The sequence below is a fragment of the Panthera tigris genome, chromosome A1 (genome assembly GCF_018350195.1).
Source record: "Panthera tigris isolate Pti1 chromosome A1, P.tigris_Pti1_mat1.1, whole genome shotgun sequence".
NCBI classification, from domain to species: domain Eukaryota; kingdom Metazoa; phylum Chordata; class Mammalia; order Carnivora; family Felidae; genus Panthera; species Panthera tigris.
This window is the reverse complement of record NC_056660.1, coordinates 114,133,384-114,150,909: the sequence shown is the minus strand read 5'-3', so window position 1 is coordinate 114,150,909 and position 17,526 is coordinate 114,133,384. Positions and strand designations below refer to the sequence as shown.

The window sequence follows — 17,526 nt, the reverse complement described above, 5'->3', positions numbered from 1 at the left end:
TCAAACTGCTTTCTTCCCACTTCCTAAAGACTACAAATCAGTCTAGACAAGTTCCTGACTGGACTATCAAGCATTTCTCAGGGAGCTAGAATGTATTAGTACTTGACTTCAACTTATTGGAAGACTGACCACAGGGTAGAGGAGATAGTTACCACTATCAGGGAAACAAAGACCAATCAGACTGCCAAAAATAACCAAGGCCTTATCACAAGCTGGGCCACAGGATATTAATGCTGTGGCTGCAAAAGGCCTAGGACCAGATACTGCCCTCGAGGGGCGAAGGCCCAGCCATGTTTTAGAGCAAGGGACTGTTAGAGTTAGATGGCCTTCTCCCTGCTTCCTCCTTGCTTTTCTTTGTGGAGAAGGGAAGAAGACACTGTAGTACACAAGATTGCTTGGGAAAATGAATTATTCTAATAAAACTTTATTTTTTCAAACACAGCCACAGAGGCAGGACCTCATGTTTAACACACACAGACTTATGGATTTTTTTAATATAAAACAAAGTTTACGAAAAAATTTTTTTCCACTTTTTGTATTTGTAATCCCATTAGCACAGGGACTTTGGCAGCAGGTGGGAGTGAAGGGCAGCTGGAGCTGCCACTGGGCAGTCACCGGGCACAGGAGGAGAGCACCAGCCTGGGAGTGGCTTCACTCACACACGCAGGAATACTCACCTACTGGTCAGCCACACCACACACACAACACAGATGCAGATGTCTACCCAGCGTCAACCACAGCCCTGTATAGGTGTGCTCCACTCTGGGTAAGCCCAATATGTGAAAATCCAAATAGTCAAAACAGCTAAAGTAGAGGGAGGTTGCTTGCTTTACAAAAGAAGCAATCACACAGGCTGCTTTTTAATGGTCGGCAGTCCAAATGCATTGCAAAATAGCATTTGGCTTATACAGAACTTTTGGAACAGATCTACTGTGTAAAGCAAAATGAACCACTTCTTGAAAAGGCTTGTCCCAGGGTCATGGGTGCTTGGATTGGGAAGCAAGATGACAGTTTCAACTAATTTAACTTTCCAGATCTTAATGTAATAGAATTCAAATATGATTATCTGTAGACCTTCTCCCCTAAGGATGGCACCCTGGGGCTTTGGGGAAGCCAGGATAGAGGCAGAATCACTGCCCTCACTTCTTGAGCTTAGGGCTTACAGAGACACCACTGGTCTTGCTAGTGGCCTATTGGAAGCTGGCATAGCCAATATGCAGCAGAGAGCCCAGGCATAAGGATGCCCCAGGAGGAAAAGAAGCTGGCACCAGGGAAATTATGGCCTAAAGAAGAAGAGCCAAGGGAGGGATGAAACCAAGGATGGGCAACTACTGGGCTCACAGTTTCCCTGGATTCTCCAGAGAGCCTTTCTCAGGCCCCTACAGACTTGGTAGCTCACTGGTAATACATGGTAACTAGCAGGAGAAGGGGAAGAGCCCTGGAAGGGTAGAACCTTTGAGGGCCAGAGCCTCAAGAAGAAATGGCCACCTCCCCTGGAGTGGAGGTGAGAGGGCTGCAGCGTCAGTGATGTTCCTATGTGACATGTGGGAAACCAAGAAAATGACAGGTTCAATCCCATGAGGAAGAAACCATGTGGACTTTGGTCTTCTCCCCTTACCATGAGGAACTGGGTCCTAAGACACCCTGGAAATCCAAGAGAATGCCCTTCCTCCAATAAACAAGAAGGGCAGGTCCAATTCAGTCGTGCAGGGTCTAACCAAAGCCGCCGGACAAAGCCTAACAAGCTATTTGGCGGCTGCTTCAGTATATCTTCACTGGTGCCAGCCCTACCAAGGGTCCTACAGTCGTTAAACCCATCCCTGCAGCCACTGGGACCTGCTGCCCTGGTTTAAGTTATGGGCGAGAAACAAAAAAAGGAAATTCAATCCAACAACAACAACAAATTCCCAGCTGCTTCTCACAGCCTTTGCTTTACACAACCTCAGCCAACCCCTTAGTGAGCCCCAACCTCCCTGAGGTCTCTCAGGTCCAATTAGAGGCAAATAAACATTTCTAGGCAGGAATGGAAGACAAGCAAACTAGTAAATGCTGACATCCCCTTCCTCTTTGTCAAGCAGGTCTGAAAAGAGGTTAGACCTGGATCTAATGACAACAGGTTTCCCTATAGTCTGTTTCCAAAAGATAGTGCTGGAACGAGCTTACCCATGCTTACTGGGGACTGAATGCCACTTCTGCTGCAGGTTGGCCTTAGATGATGAGGGCCAACACAGGGCCTTTCCTCCTTGTTCTTGACCCTCGAAGCTCAGAATGTGAGGGGAAAAAATCCCATCAGTAGAGAGGGAAAGAGAAAAATGGAGCCATCCAACCATGCCTCAGTTGTCCACAGGTGCTTACATCTACTTAGAGAAAGAGGCAGGTTGTACATAGCCTAGGCAATCTGATAAGAAAAAAAGGCCAGCTCAGAATCAACATAGAGAGCCCTCTCCAGCCCTAATATTAGACCTAACTAGGGAAGGGGACGGGTCTAAGACAAAGACCATTAGCCAAGGTCACAGCACTTAAAAGACCCTGCCATCCCCCAAAAGAGAGTCCTTTGCAGAGCCAACAGTGCTTATGGATTATCAGCTCTGAAACCAAGCTACTTAGAAAAAAGAAAAACTTGGTGCCCTCCTCTTGACTCCTTGAATAAGCCTGCTATCCCGTGCAAACTCAAGATCCTGGGGGTATCATGATGCTCTGCTGTTATGGAGCAACTGCCTTCCTTCCCTAAGGCTACGCAAACACACCTTTCCCCAAGTACACTCCCACGCACGCGCACACTCTCACACAATTTCTCCAAGGAGGCTGAATGAACCCCCCACCCTGGCCAAATTCTAAGACACAAGTGCCCTTTGAAGCAAAGGGGCTAGTGAAATTCCCCGAGCTGGGGTCAGCAGACCCCTTCCTTCCCTGCCCATTGCTTTTTCGGTGGCAGGGATACTCACACTCAGGGCCGCCATGGGAAGGGTCTGCTCTGGGGCTGTCCCTCCCGCCACCAGCTCCGTTTATCTTGTCCCGGCCAGTCTGTTGGCATGGTCGAGCTTCCTGGAGCGAGAAGATTTCCGGCTGCCCTGAGTCGGAGCCCTCCACTCACCCCCATTCCCAGGCTCGGCCCCTGGCCTTGGGGCCTTGACACTTGTTAGTAGCCATAGAGAATCAGTCTGTGTGGCCCCAGGAAGTAGCCTCTCAGTTTTAGTTCTCCTCAATTAGATTCAAGTCCAGGTCCCCAAAGTCCTGCTGGCACAGTGTCCGCTTTCTCAGTGCCTGCCGCCCCCACCGCACGGCCCCCTCCTCCTCCTCTTCGCTTTCACTGAGCACCTGGGAGGAACCCCCAATGGGGCTGCAGGAAGCAGAGAGGGGTGGGGGGCTACAGGCCATGAACCACGGTGGAGAGATGCTGCTGCCTTCCCGGGCTGTTTCTTGGAGACAGAGACCTCCTGAGTATGGTTTCTGTCAAACAAACAACAAAGTTAAGAATGCAGAAAGATATCAACTCCCACAGAACCCTGGTCCAAGCTATATTTCAAAGTATCCCTCAAAGTATCCCATACCCCTACAGGTATGAGTCCTAGGCATGACGTGGGTGAACTCCCTGGTAACATTTAGAAAATTTAGTATGCAGGCACAGTTCTTTAAGCAAAGAGCCCATAGTTTCTGTTGGGTTCAAGATTAAGAGCTCACTTACAAGCTTCATGTGGGCAAGAATCTTATCTGGGTGTCTCACAACAATATTGCAAGTGCCTAGTCACAGCCCAGTACATAGCAGGTATTCAGTAACATTTGCTGACTGGTTGGAGGAATGACTCTGAATAAGTAAATTCTCAAAGGGGTTTGTGACCCAATGGACTAGTAGGAAGAGTGTGAAAAAAGTGGACAAGTGCATATAATAGCTGCACTCACACCGGGAAGTCAAAATTCATTTGCTGAACAGATGAATAAGGCAGCAACCCGTTTTGCTGAAGCCCTCACACACCCAGCGGAAGCACTGACGGAGAGTGGCAAAATCAGTCTAGAGGTCAAGAAAGGGTAGGGCACTGATGATGTGACTTTTGAGGCTTATGCATCCTCAGAAGAGGAGGGAAAGCACCTTTAGCAGAACAATCAGGAATCCCTATTGGAAGATTTACCATGGGTCTGCCCTCAATTTCTCTAGAACCTCCAGGCCCAAGGAGTTACACACGACATGGGACACTGAGTCCTAAAGTAGGTACAGTCCCGGACAACTAGGATGGTGAATCACACTAGCAGAAGCTCAGACAGAAAAGAACCTGTCAGGAGTGCATGGAACTAGGGGACACTTCGAAGTAAAAATGGAACAGAGTCTCCCTCCTCCCAACCAAGTTTCCCTAGTCCTGCTGGTCCCACCTGATTCATCTTGTCAAAGTCTAAAGAAGGCCGCAGCCGCCGGGGGTCCTCCTCATGGCGCCGTTTGACTCCAGCTTTGCGAGCATCCAGATCACAGGGTTGTGAGCGGCTTCGGGGAAGATTGCGGAGGCCTCGAGGTCGCCAGGGCAGCTCTGGGGAGGATGCAGGGGAGCTCCGGGCAGAGGGCAAGAAGCGGCTTGCCTGCGGGCCCAGGCTAGGTGACAAGGAGAAGCGACGCTGGGGTGGGCAAGGTGACAGGGACTCAGCATCACTCTCCCAGGAGACACTCTGGGGGGAAGTGGCACAGGGTCGAGAGGAATCTTGGGCCAGAGCCAGGCTGAAGAAAGGGGGACTGTAGGGTCTGTGGGCCGGGGCACATTGAGAAGAGGCACTGGGAGCTTGGAGGAACCTGAGGCTGGAGACCCGCTTTGGGGGGCTCTGGTGAGGCACCTGCGGCCCACCCCCTCCACCACTGCCCCGGTGCTTGATGGGAGTCCACAGCTTGGAGGGGGCGGGCCGCCACACCGGCTGCCAGCGAGACAGGTCCACGGGCACTGAGAGTGAGCGGCAGTGCCTCTTGGATGGAGGGGCAGGGGGCACAGGAAGCTTCTCTGGATCTGGGGGCTCAGGGCTTAGGACTTGGGAGAGGGGCTGCTCCTGTGGGGAACTTCCCGGGCTAGGTGGTCTGAGGTGCAGGCTCAAGCCCGAGGGGTGGTAGCTGAGGTTGAGGCTGTCCTGGAACTCAGCACAGGAACAGTGGGGCAGGCCCCTCCAGGAAGCACCTTCTGGAAAGCATTCATAATAAAAATAGTATTAATGAAAGCTAATATATTTTTAAGAGCTTACTATATGCCACAAAATATAATGAGCACTTTATGTGAGGTTTCCCCAAACCTCAGGAGGTAGGTACTATTATCCCCATTTCACAGATGAGAGAAGTCCAGTAACCTGTCCTAGGTCATGTAGGAATGAAATGATCAAAGGAGGATTCAAATCCAGGTCTGTGTGATGCTAAGGCTAGGTCTCTTACCACTAGACTATACTGCCTCCATTATGAGGAACCACCTAAAATTAAAAATAGTCTCAAATACTGCGTATCACTCCCTCTCAAAGGCACAAACAGTCAAGAGAAAAAAAAGCATGTGTGCCCTGCTCATACTTCACTCCACCTAGCCTTACTCTGCTTCCATACCTACCAGCCCCAGGTTGTAAAAAGCAGGCCCATGCTCTTCTTTAATCTTTCTCCTTCCTACATGTCACCAGCACCCAGACAAGAGTTAGGGCTGCCAAGGATTAAGAGGCAATCGAGCAGGTAAGAGATCATTTTTATTCCTAGAGAGGGCAAACAGAGTGGGGAAGGCCTTTGATGATGGAACCCAGGCTTGGGAAACCCTAAGACTATTCATGTTCCTTTGTTGTCTAGCCACCCACAAAGAAATGCTCCAATTAACACACTGATACCAAAAGATCTAGCTAGAGTGTAGTTAACTAAAAAAATAAAAAGTGCCAAATAGTATATATAGTATGCAACCTTTTGCAGGAATAAAAAGTACACATTTATATTTGCTTCTATTTGTATAAAGAAACTCTAGTTGGATAGACAAAGTAATAATACGAGCTGCTTTTGGGGAGGTGGTGGGAGCTAGATGGAGAAGGGAGACTTTTTTCAATATATTTGTTATTCACAAAAATTTTTTTTGAGGGGTGCCCGGATGGCTCAGTTGGTTGAGTGTCCGACTTCGGCTCAGGTCATGACCTCGTGGTTCATGAGTTCGAGCCCCGCGTTGGGCTTTGTGCTGACAGCTCAGAGCCTGGAGCCTGCTTCGGATTCTGTGTCTCCCTCTCTCTCTGTTCCTCCCCAGCTCACACTCTGTCTCTCTCAAAAATAAATAAAGATTAAAAAAAATTTTTTTTTTAGTGTGTGTGGGAGAAGGGCAGAGGGAGTAGGAGAGAGAGGATCTTAAGCGAGCTCCAATGAGGGGCACGACCCTGAGATCATGACCTGAGCTGAAATCAAGAGTGGAACACTTAACCGACTGAGCCACACAAGTGCCCCTTTAAATTTTTTGAACCACATGAATGTATTACCTATTTAAAAAAAAAATCAGATTATAAAAGTCCTGTCAAGGCTAGAATAAGAGCAAACTAAACAAATAACCTCCATGCAGGTGCAGGAAAATGGAGATAAGTGTGAATCTCAGCAGGTGACCCTGGCAAGAAAGTTGTGGAGATAGACTAGCTAGCCCTGGTCACTGGAAACCAATGAAAGAAAGGTGTAGATACACACAGACACACATACAAAGCCTTACCAGACACAAGTTGGAAAGGGTTCCCACAGTTGGAGATGTCTGCATGATCAGGCAGAGGCTAAGAGAGAGAGAGGATATCCATCATGATTCAGGCTCAGGACACATATTTCCAGGAAGCCCTTTTCAGCTTACCCCTGTAATTCATGGGCTATAGAGATGTTAGGGACTCCTAAATGTTCTCTTCTTGTTGTCTTCCCAAAGTTAGTGAGTAAAATAATCCACATCTTCCAACATCTCATACCCTTCTCCACCCAAGTTTTGGTGTCCCTTCTCTATCAGTGGAAAAATACCTGCCCCCTTCCTTTTGGGCTGGGTTTTGAGCCTTTAGTAGGCTCTTCCAGTACAAGTAACATGACTCATACGGCACAGGACATGGGTAAAGTAGTAGCAACAAACAGCCTCAGAAAAAAGGGGGAGGGGATGGTAGAGAAGCAGGAAGACTGGTCTTTTACCAGACTGATGCTGAAGCGTGTGCATTTCAGCTCATCCAGAGTCTGCTTCTGTAGCTGCTCAGTGATCAGGGTTATCATGATTCTCCCCAGGATATGACTTGCACACTTTGGAGCAAATGATGGATGTCTTCCCTGTTGTTCTTCCAGACCTCACTCGTGAGCCGTCTTCTGCCACTGCAGCACCATTCTAGCACCATTGGGACTCCCCTCTCCAGTCATGCCTGCTGAGTCTGCCAATTACAGAGGGACCAGCCCCAAGTGATATTAGAGATGTACCTGGCCCAAAGGTGGAAAATGCATGGCACACATACCACAGCATCCCTATGCCAGGCCTCTGGCAGACATCATTAATTGATCACAGCTCTTTCCTGCTAAGCCTAAACACAGCCTCAGAAACATTCTGAACGTGGCACTCCAGTTAACCAGTAAAATTAACTGGAGTTAGCAAGCAAGTTGAAACCTATTTGCCACTCCTAACCTGGTTCATGCTCTGTTCTGTCTACCCAGACTACCGGTACCGCTTAAAAAACAGCTCAAGTGAGAGACAACACCCAAATGGTTACTTCCATCCTGATTACCCCAATATTTTCTTTTATCCTCTAATCAGAAACAGAGAGATACATTTTTCCTAAACCACACAAATAGTAATAGGGAACAGGGTGGAGCACTGGTTGTAGGAATGACTTTTTCCTTTAGACCAATCAGAGTGAACAAGGTTTCATGTTCTCCCTTAGCCTGAATGTATATCGTGTTATATTGTTTTCTAACAGATACTGTATACATTCTCTTACAAAGCTAAGAAGACAGAAATGGAACCAGGATTATTCCACTTACATTTCAACTCTACAGATGTTAACAACTGTATGACTTCATTCAACTAAGTTTTTAGCCTGATCTGACTCAAGACCATGGATACAATTAACTGAGACTCCTTCTCATGGTCAATTTCAGTAGAAGCAAACTAATTCTATCAAAGAACAGGCTTCCAGCCTACACAATTGCCTGAGGGGCCTTGCTCAATGGAGGAGAGGAGGTTAACCTAGTATTTCCATATGGTTCTGCCTATTCCCAGAAATGACCAGCAGGCAGACAGCTCATCAGAGGGTGTATATAGCATTCTCTAGTAGATAAAACAAACATTCAAGAAATCTAAATCTTGCTCCAATTTGCTGTGACAGTTCTGGGAAGTCACTTGACTTTTCTTGGCCTTAGTTAACCTGTATATAAAATGGGCACAATAAATATGTCTTAACCTGTCACAGGTACCATATAACATGAAATACCAAAATGTAAAAAGCATACAATCTAGCCTGTACAAATCAAGACTCCACAAAGACTGCTGTTTCTCAAACCCTCCTGTTTGTTGCTCTACACAGGCTAAGAATGCCACAAGTGATGATATTAAGCTGAAGAAGGCAATTGGGTTTATCTATTTGGCTGGACGCCACCTTTCCTCATCTGCACACCTAGGGAAGCCCAAAACGGCTCTTCTGTGACCTTGGAGGCAGATCACTTTCTACTTTTGCAAAAAAAAGAGGGAGTCATCTTGACCCCATCCCCACCTCAGAGAGAGGTAGGTAAGGAAAAGCAAAGAAATACATGTGGGTGTATGTGGAGTTTTTTTGGAAGAAAGGTCTGGGAGAAGTCAATCATCGTTACAAATAACTATCATTTTCACGCATAATTATCACCACCCTGAACGAAGTTCCAGCTTCCCGAGAGCTCCCTTCAGCAGCTTCTATGTTCTTGGGGGAAAAGCTAAAGCTTCTTTTCTGCTCTTGGTTTCTTAACTCTGCCCCCAAAAGATCAACTAGAGAGGGAACCTAACTGAAGGCTTTTACCCCACAGATCACAGGCCTCAGACTGACCAGCCATGAAGAGCAGGGAGTGAAGCAAACTCTTTCAAGCTTTTCATGAGGCATTTGGCCAAACAGCAAACTCCCAGCCCTCTCTGGGATCAAGTGAAGAGAGTGATTTTGTGTTTTTCTGCATTTTAATTGTTGGGATGTGGCCACACACGGCGGTAATTGGAACAATGCAACTACCACCACGCAACTGATACTCTCAGCCTGAGTTTCCTAAAACAGGCCAGCCTGAGAGGGGGAACAGAACGGAAGCCATAAGGAATCAAACCAGGACACAAAAGAAGGCAAACCAGCTCCGCGAGGGGCCTCCTCTTTCTCAGGCAGGCATAGAAAAAAGTGTAAGAAACCCTCTCTTGCCGCCTTCCTTCCCCTTCCATTTTGTTTATCTGAGGGGCAAAGACAGCCCTGAACCTTCACTAAACAAGTTAAAACTTCTCAGCTTAACAACTGGCACAGGGCTCAGCCCTTCACAGAGCAGCAGGCCGCTAGGCCCTCCCCACGACCCCACCAGGCCCAACTCTCAATCCAGGCTTTCCTTCCACCATCAGCCCCCTAACATAAAGACTGGACCCCCATCCCATCTCTTATTGGATGGCAGTAACCCCTGACATTCGGGTTTCAGGGATGCTGAGGTTGTGATGAAAACTGAAGAACCTAGGATCTAGTCAGGCCAAGGGGTAAGAGAGTCACAAATCCCATGGGGACCTTCCCCCCCACCCCACCCCCAGGTCCCAGGCCCACACCTCTGGGGGAGACTGAAGAAAAACATGAGGAAGGCAGGGAGGTGCATGAACATTTAAGTGAGGATCTGACTGTTCCTTCTTCCATATGGCTCTGGCGGGGATAGGGGTGACAAGTGGGGAGCACCCCTCCCCCCACCCCGATGAAGAAGCAAAAGGCTAGGCCCCCCTCCAGTCTTCAACCTCTCCCTCGGTTGCCCTGCCTGTCCCTGCGGGGTGGGGCATGGGGCGTCCGCTGGCCCCTAGGGGGGCACAAGGGCTCGCTCAGGGGGGCTGTCGTTCGCCTCCTCCCATATCAGCTTCCATCACCTGGCCGCGGGAAGCGAACTCAGGACGCTAGGGATGAAGAGGGTCTGGGACTTAGCACTCCGCCAACCCCTCCCCCACCGGGTCCCGTGCTCTCCCCGCGGAGGCGTCCAGAGAGGCCGTGCGGCGCTCGCGGCCGGGCTGGGGGAAGGGAAAGGGGGAAGGAGGGAGGGACGGCCGAGGTGCCCGCCCCGAGGGCCCAGCGCCACCTGCCCTCGCCACCTACCGCGGCTCCTCCAGCTCCCAGGGCCGCGGCCGGAGCAGCTCTGAGCGCTCCGTTCGCCCCACGGTGCCCTTAAAAGGCGCCGGCGCGAACCAAAGGGCCCCTAAGGAGAGTAGGGAGATCGCTCTGGTTCGCGGAATCCTCCTGAACCGCCCGCGGAGGCTCGAGCCTTGCGCCGTTTCTCTCCCAAAGTCTATTTTGGAAAGTACTGTCGGGAATGAGACAGGTTCTTTGATTTAGGGATGAAGGTGATTTCCTCACCATCGAGTCACCCCCTCCAAAATACCGCAGAAGGTGGACGGACCCAGTTGGCGGCACATCTCGAAACCCGCGGGGGAGGCCGTGTTGGACGAAGGTAAACAAAGCCATCCCCCTCACCCTCCATTCCAACACTGGCATAAGTACAGCCCTCTACTCGATTTGAGCCGCGTAACAGAATTAGCCGAAGTTCCTCTTACCTGCTCTCCTGTCCCGCCCTCTAGGGCTGCTTCGGAGAAGGAATCCCCCTTCCGCCAGCAGAGGACCCGTCCGCGGCGTGAAGGCTTCTGGGAAATGTAGTCCAAGAGTCGATTAGGGCCTGCTCCGAGTCCCAGGAGCCCCTCTTCAAGCTGCCGGATCGCCTCGAACCTTATAAACCCAGGACTTGCAACGGTTGCGCGGCCGTTCCAAATTGGTTTTGTAATTAGCCCTCACCCAAAACACTTTGTGAAGCTGCGGAGGGCCCAGGGCTGTCCACTACTCTTCCTTCCTCTACGCACCCCCACCCCCGAGCAGGATGAGGTAATGGGGTTGTGATTATGACATCATAGGCGGTTCAGTTGCTTGCGGGGGTGGGTTGGGGGGGAGGGAAGGAGGAGTATGGTGGTTACAGCTGGACCACTTAAGACAGGGAGGGAGGAAACAGGCAGCTGGAGAAAAGATGTTCATGTCAGTATATTTCCTCTTTAGGAACAGGATACCACCCTTTTTATTAAATCTCCACCACTACCACCACCTCCCACCTCAGCCAAAGTTTAAGTCTTTTTTCGAAAAGACTGCATGTAGACGTTAGTAGGGAAGAGGCTGAGGAACAGCTAAATGCTTCCTGACTTTCATGTAAATTTGAGTCTCAGCTATCAAAAAAGGTTTAGAAAGAAAGGCAAAAAGAAAAAGAGGCTTTAAACAATGCCTTCGTGTTGCCATCTTTTTGTACAGCAGTTTTAGATTTCTTTTTTAATCGATTGGGAAGTAGCAGTAATGCAAATAATCTTCACTATTCCAACTATTACACTATTACAACCTAGCAACAAGTCCCTTGAAAGACGTCTGTTTTCTGTAAATATTTGGTGCCCCACTCAAGTCTAGGACAGATATGTAACTGATCAGCTACAAAGTAGCACCAGTGGTGGGGATCTTCCTCACAGAGCCAGGGAAGGGAGTAGGCAGGAGCCACCAAGTCTGCAAACTGAAAAAGAAGAGTGAAGAGAAAGTGAGATTTATCAAGAAAATAGGGGTGGAGGGAAGATAGATGCACTGCATATTCCCTTGCCCTGCACATTTCCCCTTGGCAAAAGAGGGAACAAGGCCATGAAGTATAGGAGACATGGTTTCCAGTAATTACTGTTGTGGAGCACTTATTATGTACCAGACACCGTGCTACATACTTTAAAAAAGTATTCTCATTTTTGCTTAGAATCATGAAATGAGCAAATGTCTCTATTTGACAGATGAAATGGTTGGAGAGATTAAGTGACTGCCCATCTGGTAGGCAAAGGTAATATTACAGACCAGTCCTTGATGCTTTAAAGTCCTTGGTCTTCACCACTTGATGATCCTCCTTTTTTTATTATTTATTATCCTTTTATAATTTTGTTATTATCCTCCTTTTATTATTAACAATGCTTTAATAAAGTTCAATGGTTGAGAATAAGAAGTTAGCATTGGCTCATGTGCAAAACATTTATAAAATGAGACACTTGAAAAAAACAAACACCCAAATCCTCCATGTCAGGTTTCAGGCCTCAATTCCAAGGAAGATTATACCCCTTTCATCAAGTATAAGATAGCCCCCAGTGCAGCCCAACTTCCCTGCCATTACTAACTATAATTAAATCTCCTTTTGCCACCTTTAGTTCTCAGAGTTTTTTATTCATGTCCTATTTTTTCTTGCTGCCCCATTTTCCTTCTTTCATTCTTGGACTACTACCTTGAACCCCATGCTAATTGTCACCTCATAGGCCAGACTCCATCTCTAACAGTGCACCAGTGGGATTTAGAAGACAGGTAGAAGATAGGTGGATAGAAGACTACCTGGGCTCCCTTCTGGTCTCCATCCAGATTCGGTGAGGGTTCCAGGGCCTGGAACCAGTCATCCAAAAGGTCATCCAAAGGGGTGGAACCCATTGGCTCTAAGAGATGCTCCATCCCCTGCCTAGGAATGCAGCAGAGTCAGAGGAACATGCACCTCATTCAGACTCTCCCTTTTCAGCCATTAAAAGCTAAACCCCTGCAAAGTAAGGAGAGGTGGGGCTCAGTCCACCACTCAAACAAGAAACCAAGAATAATGCACTCACCCCTCAGCCTCCCTGCCCTGCAGAGGCTGGCTGGGGGGGTCCCAAGAATGTAGAGCTCTTCTCCACTGCCTGATTTGGGCATCCCACGAGCGACGGCTGTACCTCCTGTTCTTATTTGGTGTTTGAGGGTGAAGTCCTGGCTGTCGCTTTGCCCTGGCAATGACAGATATGTGTCAGACTCAGGTCAGGGGGAAGGGGCACAGGTCAGTTTATCACAGTGAATCAGGAGACTCATTAGGGGTTTCTTAAGAGTCAGGTAGGATCAATGCCTGCAATTCAATAGAAAAAATAAATCTTCAGTTGGGATTAAGCACCAAACTTCCTAAATTCCTAATATTCTTCTGGCAAGGGTAATTTAGATATTCCAACTCCCTCAGAAGTCAAGATAGATATAAAAGACAGTATCTGACATCCCTTTGAAATACATACTACCTCTTTATACATTTAGTTTGCATGTATGCATGGAAACTTACATGTAATTAGGCAAGTATGTTGTAATTAGTGAAGTCAGCTGGCGGTATGAGGTAAAAATGGTTGGAAAGAAAAACTTCATTAGCAAACATGGATTGAGCTTTTGAAAGTCTCATGGGCCAAGTAGGATTTGTTCCATTTGAAAAAAAAAAAAAGTCTTGAAAATTTATTTAGGGGGCTACATTTCAGGAGACTTAGTTTTAGTAATGATGAGACTTTGTGAGAACATTCATATTCTAATATCTTTCCATCACCCTACATTGAACCAAAGCCACTTAGCTGACATGCTTGTTGTGACCCCGCACGACTGCACTCACTTGGGGACCTGCTGCAGGAAACACTGGTAACCAGGTGTGCGCTTGCCATAATCTATCTGTTTTTGCCGCCGCTGTAGAACAACTTCATCTGTCTCTACCTCCCACCTGCAGGGGAAGTATACAATGGTCCCATGAAGTGTGATTATGGTTTTCAAACTAAAAACCAACTCATCCCACACACACTCCCTTAACCCCTAGTCTGTTTTTCAAACTCACCTAGCATGGCAGGGCTCTGTGCTGACTCCCACACTCACCATCTCAATCCCAGAGAACAAAGACTCTTCACATACCTCCTTTCTGGGGAAGCAGATTCTCCATATGAAAAGGGTATTAGGATAAAACCCAGCTGACTATGCTGTACTTCTTAGCAACTACCACCACCAAGATGTGGACACCGGATAAAGGTTGTGTTTGTGGCTGAACTGTTGCATTGCTGATTTGTTTCTCAGAATGTGATTTGCAAACCATCAGCATGAGTAGCGCCTTGATAATTCCTAGGCCCCACTCTCTACTTATTGATTCATCATTTTAAAGAGCCTGCATTCAAAGAGCTTCCAAGTTATTTTGAACATTTTTTTGTGTGTGTAGAAAATTTCAAAAATAGAGAAGAGCATGCCATAATGTTTTGCTACTCAAAGTATGGTCTCAGGACAAGCTGCATCAGCATCAGCTGGGAGCTTGTTAGAAATGCAGAATCTTGGACCCCAACCCAGACCTACTGAATCAGAACCTGCATTTTAACAAGATCCCCAGATGATTAAACTTTGACAGTAGTGATATAATGTACCCCCAGTTACCCATTGCTTAATACTCATGGCAAATCTTGTTTCGTCTATACCCACCACCCACCATCTATACCCACCACCACTCCCGCAGGATTATTCAAATCCCCAACATTAAGAATAAATTCTTAGTATCACCTATCAATGTTCAAATTTCCATAAACGGCCAAAGCTTGGGATCCTTTGGACTGTGATAAGGATTATACCAAGAGATGATTTAATTCCCCTGTTTTCCCTGAAAAGGAATTTCCTTTATCCTGCATAACCTAGAGTCTCAGAGATGCTGAGCTCTAAAAGGAACTCGAAACAATGAAAGCTATTGGAAGGGGTCAATACATAAATGCAGCATAAATACACACACCTGTCTCGCCTCAACATCTGCCATACCGGTGGCAAATGCTCCATCTCCAATGGAAGGCAAGAAAAACGAAGATGAAAAGGCCCAAGTAACGACACAAGAAAGAAGCAAGGGGAAAGAAAAGTTTAAAACACCCTGTCACCCAAACAACTCTCCCCAGGTATTATCTTAAAGAGCAGTACTCGCTACCGAAGTCCAGTTTAAATCTCCCGGGGTTGGAGGGGCTAAGGGAATAGAGTGCTCAGGAAGAGTGTGGAGATTGGCCAGAGGGAGAGCCAATGGTGTGCCAGGCACCCGGGGGGGCGGGGCTTACCTAGCGGTTTACTGAACCCTGACCAATCGGCATCCTGCTCTGGCTGAGGGGCGGGGCAAATTGTGTTCCTTCCAAAGCAAGGTCACGCCTAGTGATGTAGAGCCAAACGATTGGCCAAAAGAGTCTGGGCGCGCGCGGGCGCAGATTGGCTGACGCAGTCTTGAGGTGAATGGGATAGGTTTACTGGGGAGGCGGAAGGTTTGAATAGCCAGGCCCTGTGACTGTTGATATTCTTGCACTGTGGCTGTAACTTCGATCCTCTCGGCCTATCCAGTCTAGAAGCGGAATCGTAGTCTGGTTAATTGACTCCTTTCGTCAGATTTCCTTTAATTCTGCTCAAGTCTTCGCTTGTGACTGACTCCCCACCTTTGTTTTTCCTGAAGGTGAATCTCTGGCTCCAATCTGAGGTAAGCCGGGAACCCTCTCCACCGGTATCACGGAAACCTCAGCGTCCCCCAGGGTCCAGTGGGGGCTCTACAAACAGAACTTCAGGGGATTTAATAAGCATTATCGCGAGTTAGGAGACCCGAATTCTTTCCTGTCAGTAGTCACTAGCTGTGTGGCCCCCGAATAAGTGAAAGCCTTTTCTTTTCTCTTCTCTTTTCTTTCTTTCTTTTTTCCTCTCTCTCTCTCTCTCTCTCTGCCTCTCTCTTTCATCCCTTTCTCCCTTTTTTCCTTCGAGAGCTGGTGAGTCAGCGCGGGGGAGGGGGGGCGGCGGGGAGGGGGGAAGGGCAGAGGGAGATGGAGAATCATAAGCAGGATCCAGGCCCAGGGCAGAGCCCTGGAGGGGCTCGATCTCACCCCCGTGAGATCATGAGATCATGGCCTGAGCTGAAATCAAGAGCCCCAAGCTTAACGGACTGAGGCATGCAGGCGCTCCTCATTCCTTTTTTTTTTTTTTTTAATTTTTTTTTTTTAACGTTTGTTTATTTTTGAGACAGAGAGAGACAGAGTGTGAACAGGGGAGGGGCAGAGAGAGAGGGAGACACAGAATCTGAAACAGACTCCAGGCTCTGGGTCAGCACAGAGCCCGACTCGGGGCTCGAACTCACAGACCGTGAGATCATGACCTGAGCCGAAGTCGGACGCTTAACCTACTGAGCCACCCAGGCGCCCCTCCTCATTCCTTTTTTAATGAAGTCCTGGTTTTGGGTTGCCTGGCTGGCTTAGTCAATGGAATGTGGAACTGTTCTCGCGAGTTCATGCCCCACTTTAGGTGTACAGCTTACTTAAAAAAAAAAAAAAAAAAAAAAAGTCCCGCGTTTGCCTCTAGATAAGTTCGGCTCCAAGAAAAAGGTCAAGGTGCTTGGGGCAAGTGGGATTCAACTTTCATGCCTAGTTGTGATCCTAGGGATGTTCTTTCTCCAGTACTGAGCCACTGGGCTGCTGCTGGGAAGGGTGGAGGAGGTTGTGAAAACTGGACAGCCTGTGAGGGACCTATGTAGATGATGTTCACCTCTTAGGTAGGTGTTATTTTTTTTTTTTTCTCAGGAGGCCATGTCTGCAGAATTGATTTCATCTGCAGAAGAGGATGTACATGCTGGCTCAGGACCCAGTTTTAGGTCCAGTCAGAGGAAGATATTAAACCTGCTCTTGGAGAGAGACACTTCCTTTACCACCTGTCCAGATCTCCCTAGAACTCCAGTGAACAAACTCTTTAGCGATTCTGCAAACCTAAGTGTTTTGTCTGGGTAAATCCACCTTTTACACCTTATCTCCTTTGCTTTTCCAAATAGCCTTGGGATTTTTATTTATTTATTTTTTTAAAAGTTTATTTATGTTTGAGAGAGAGTGAGCAAGTGGGAGAAGGGCAGAGAGAGAGGGGGACAGAAGATCTGAAGCTGGCACAAGCTGATAGTAGCAAGCCTGATGTGGGGCTCGAACTCACGAGCTTTGAGATCATGACCTGACCTGAAGCTAGTTGCTCAACCGACTGAGCCACCCAGGTGCCCCAATTTATTTATTTGTTTGTTTGTTTGTTTATCGTAAAAGTTTATTTATTTATTTTGATAGAGAGAAAGAGAGAGTATGAGCAGGGGAGGAGCAGAGAGAGAAAATCCCAACCAGGCTCTGTGATGTCAGTGCAGAGCCCCATGCAGGGCTGGAACTCACAAACTGTGAGATCATGAAGTGAGAGTTGGGGGCTTAACCATCTGAGCCACCCAGGCACAGCCTTGGGGTTTTTAAAAAATTATCTTGGCTCCTGCTTCAGATTCTGTGTCTCCCTCTGTCCATATCCCTCCCCCACACTCTCTCTCTCTCTCTCAAAAATAAATAAACATTTAAAAAAAAAGTGGGGAGGAGGCACTTGGGTGGCTCAGTCAGTTAAGTGTCTGACTTTGACTCAGGTCATGATCTCAAGGTTTGTGGGTGCTGACAGCTCAGAGCCTGGAGCCTGCTTCTCATTCTGTGTCTCCCTCTCTCTCTGCCCCTCTCTCTCTTTCTCAAAAATAAGTAAATATTAAAAAAACAT

At 47.8% G+C, this 17,526-nt stretch overlaps 4 protein-coding genes across 13 annotated transcripts in view; 1 reads left to right on the top strand and 3 right to left on the bottom strand.

Moving 5' to 3' along the window:
• Positions 1-3,023, bottom strand: part of KDM3B (lysine demethylase 3B) — a 74,912-nt gene extending 71,889 nt beyond the window's left edge. Inside the window, exon 1 of the mRNA XM_042984752.1 lies at positions 2,946-3,023. Within this exon, the coding sequence (XP_042840686.1) occupies positions 2,946-2,960 (15 nt within the window). The 5' untranslated portion in view covers positions 2,961-3,023. The remainder of the gene's footprint in view (positions 1-2,945) is intronic.
• On the bottom strand, positions 392-10,807 carry FAM53C (family with sequence similarity 53 member C). Of its 3 annotated transcripts, XM_042984779.1 has the most exons (6): positions 10,719-10,780; positions 10,264-10,468; positions 7,127-7,356; positions 6,675-6,732; positions 4,366-5,150; positions 392-3,450 (listed from the first exon to the last, which is right to left on the bottom strand). In XM_042984779.1, exons 3-6 carry the CDS (start codon positions 7,202-7,204, stop codon positions 3,193-3,195), a joined length of 1,179 nt encoding a protein of 392 aa, XP_042840713.1. In that variant the 5' UTR covers positions 7,205-7,356; positions 10,264-10,468; positions 10,719-10,780; the 3' UTR covers positions 392-3,192. The 3 variants fall into 3 exon arrangements, with proteins under 3 accessions (XP_042840713.1, XP_007077918.2, XP_042840720.1); XM_007077856.3 differs by lacking the exon at positions 10,264-10,468 and having other exon boundaries at positions 10,719-10,807; XM_042984786.1 differs by lacking the exons at positions 10,264-10,468; positions 10,719-10,780 and adding an exon at positions 10,522-10,578.
• A 28-nt stretch (positions 10,808-10,835) lies between these two features.
• CDC25C (cell division cycle 25C) overlaps positions 10,836-17,526 on the top strand; it is a 33,760-nt gene continuing 27,069 nt past the window's right edge. For 3 of the 8 annotated variants that reach the window (XM_042984768.1, XM_007077858.3, XM_042984766.1), the window contains exons 1-2: positions 15,251-15,460; positions 16,545-16,744. In XM_042984768.1, the coding sequence (XP_042840702.1) occupies positions 16,551-16,744 (194 nt within the window). In that variant the 5' untranslated portion in view covers positions 15,251-15,460; positions 16,545-16,550. Of the gene's footprint in view, positions 11,041-15,247; positions 15,461-16,544; positions 16,745-17,526 lie in introns of those variants that run through there. The other 5 variants (XM_042984770.1, XM_007077857.3, XM_042984760.1 and 2 more) reach the window with 5 other exon arrangements.
• LOC102968449 (oocyte-specific histone RNA stem-loop-binding protein 2-like) lies at positions 11,435-15,110 on the bottom strand. Its single transcript, XM_042984795.1, is given in 8 exon segments — positions 11,435-11,620; positions 11,622-11,704; positions 12,550-12,670; positions 12,813-12,965; positions 13,601-13,705; positions 13,817-13,897; positions 14,742-14,787; positions 15,054-15,110. Coding segments are annotated over 7 exon segments (657 nt in total). The 5' UTR covers positions 14,768-14,787; positions 15,054-15,110; the 3' UTR covers positions 11,435-11,532.